We start from the raw sequence: 2500 nt of genomic DNA on the forward strand, positions 1-2500 counted from the left end.
TTGACTCGCGCTGACTTGACGAGACTAGACTCGCTTGGTGGAAACGCAGTCTAAATCTTTCCAGGACAATCTGTAAAACTATGGAATGAAAATGCTTGCCTGAGTCTAGCCACGCCTGCTCGGCAATGTCCTGTGTAGGAACTCTATTTCTTTCCACATACAAACTGACATACGCTCATACACATACGTAACATACACTTTACACGTCTTCTACTGTCTCGCTTATACACGGGTGTTGATCCCTTATCAGCTGGTGGCAGCCTACCCCTACACAGGACTTCAGGATTCACGTTACCACAGATTTAATCGGGGATTTGCTTTGGGGCAAGGGGAATCATCTCGATGAATCACTACAAATGTACTCTTTCAGTCTACCAGTAGCAACAATGACAAATACAAGTTTTGGCGGGAATTTACTCAACTGTACTGAGGTTTCCCACCACTGTGCGAGATGAAAAGTAATGGCAATATAAACAAAGATATGACCTGGAAATATGGTCATAATGCCTTTCGCTTTTAGATATAGCATCTCTCGACTCGGCATCTGCCCTCCGTAAGTGGCATACCAATCTTCTCCATACATAGAAATTTCTTGCAGTCTGGCTTCAGAAGAGAATACTAGCTTCTGTACAAGGGCCGCTTATATGATTTTTTTTTTTAAATCTTAAATCACTCCATCATTTGCGCTTTCCCCTTATCTTTCCTATGTGGATTCATGTTATGCAGGGCAAAAATAATGGCAATACGTTTGATCTCCCGCCTCACCTTTACTGGATGAATTATACACAATAACTGACGACTACATAATCCCATTCCTAATGCATGTCCAAAACCAAAGATTATACTGTCATGACTGACAGTGTTTGAAAGGTCTTTAGAGAATGCACAATTGTAAAAACAACTTGTTTTGGCATCATCAGTATCATTTTAGGTTTTCATTGTTTCAAGAAACCTCCTGTATCCCGCTATTTAAACTGTCTTAATTCGTAATTTGGAAATATTTGTAAATCTGCTTTAAAAATTAACGAAAGCCACAAAACAGACAAATCCTAAAAACAATAAAGATATGACAGCTACATCTATTGGCAAATCACTTCAGACAAAACAATGATATGGGCATTTCAGATGTTTTGCCTCCCAAAATTACATCCCTCTATATTTCGGTGTTTAGTTTTCCTGAAATAGACCAAATAGACTAACCTGATGTCGCACCCGTGTTCATCCGCATGCTAGATGATACCGTACCCTATTTTCATCTTCTCTGTTGCTCATGTGTGATCTTTATTTCTAAGAAAGCTAAATAAACTTGACAAATGTAATGGGATAGCAAATTATGGGTCTTCATAGAGGAATGCTAATTTGGCATTTCAATTTCCCTTAATTTAAAGCAGGAAGTCATTTCATTGTGAGAGAATATAAAGTAGAATCACACCTGAATACCTCATTATTGAGTGGATCCTGGCTGTTGCTAAACAAAGCCAGGTGGAATTGTTGTTACTACCCTTTTGTAGACCCTGATGTATAGCTTGGGCATCAGCTATGATACCGCGTCTATTTTACACACTTTGTTTACAACAAATATAAAGATATACTGCTCCATAAAGGTCAGTGAAGCTACCACAGAGATAGATGTACACATAGTAATTTATATTTATATATTTTATATATTTTTTAGAAATATTCTAAAATCTGATCATACAACTGAAATGACTGACTTAAACCTTTCTCATGGAAACAAATGGTTTCTGGCAAGCTTATGTTTTCATTATTATTGGTCTAAAAATATACCATTTTTTCATTGGTATATATTTAGGATCAAAGTTTTGTATTTATATTTACAATTATTATTTTTTATGTCCATAATGCATGACACTGCTTATCATAGATAGTATACTGATAACACAAATACATTTCCATATTAATATCATCACTTTAAATGACACAATTTCAACTTTATTTTCTAAGTTACAAACATTATCACTTAGCATATAAGTGAAAAAAAGATAAAGGAAAGACAAATCTAGATTGTAAAGGCTTAAAATGGAAAATGACTGCAATACATATCAACAAGTTAGTATTAGTATTAGTATTAAAAAAAAAAAAAAAGAACTTGTCGTATCTTTACCATTCCTTCTAATGGAACTTAATGTGCAAGTTAATAAAGCCAATCAATAAATTAATAAAATAAATTTTATTTTATAGGAAACTCCATACACAGGCCTGTGAATGTCCTTTGTTTTCTAAGATTGTTGTTGGAGATAACTCATATTTTGCAAAGCACCTTAGGTCACCTTTTAGAGGGTGAGATGTTAAGGCAAATCTTCCTGGGTCTCCTATAAGCACTAACTTGTTACTGAAAAAATAAAGCAGAATAAATAAATTTCACATCAACATTACAAACACTTATAACAATGTACCTACCAATAGTAATTATTTTATCATTTATATATTACAGGTCCATTGTAGTATATGCTTCTTTTACAATATTAATTATTCATTA

General features: G+C 34.3%; 1 protein-coding gene across 2 annotated transcripts in view; it reads right to left on the reverse strand.

The window, feature by feature from the left end:
* Nucleotides 1–2172: 2172 nt before the first annotated feature.
* The window catches only part of LOC122245102 (electron transfer flavoprotein beta subunit lysine methyltransferase), a 5953-nt gene continuing 5625 nt past the window's right edge, over nucleotides 2173–2500 (reverse strand). For both annotated transcript variants that reach the window (XM_086542346.1, XM_043003051.2), the window contains exon 6: nucleotides 2173–2353. In XM_086542346.1, the coding sequence (XP_086398472.1) occupies nucleotides 2197–2353 (157 nt within the window). In that variant the 3' untranslated portion in view covers nucleotides 2173–2196. The remainder of the gene's footprint in view (nucleotides 2354–2500) is intronic.

The sequence above is a fragment of the Penaeus japonicus genome, unplaced genomic scaffold (assembly GCF_977035675.1).
Source record: "Penaeus japonicus unplaced genomic scaffold, GWHDUDI00000001_assembly GWHDUDI00000012, whole genome shotgun sequence".
Taxonomy (NCBI): Eukaryota; Metazoa; Arthropoda; class Malacostraca; order Decapoda; family Penaeidae; genus Penaeus; species Penaeus japonicus.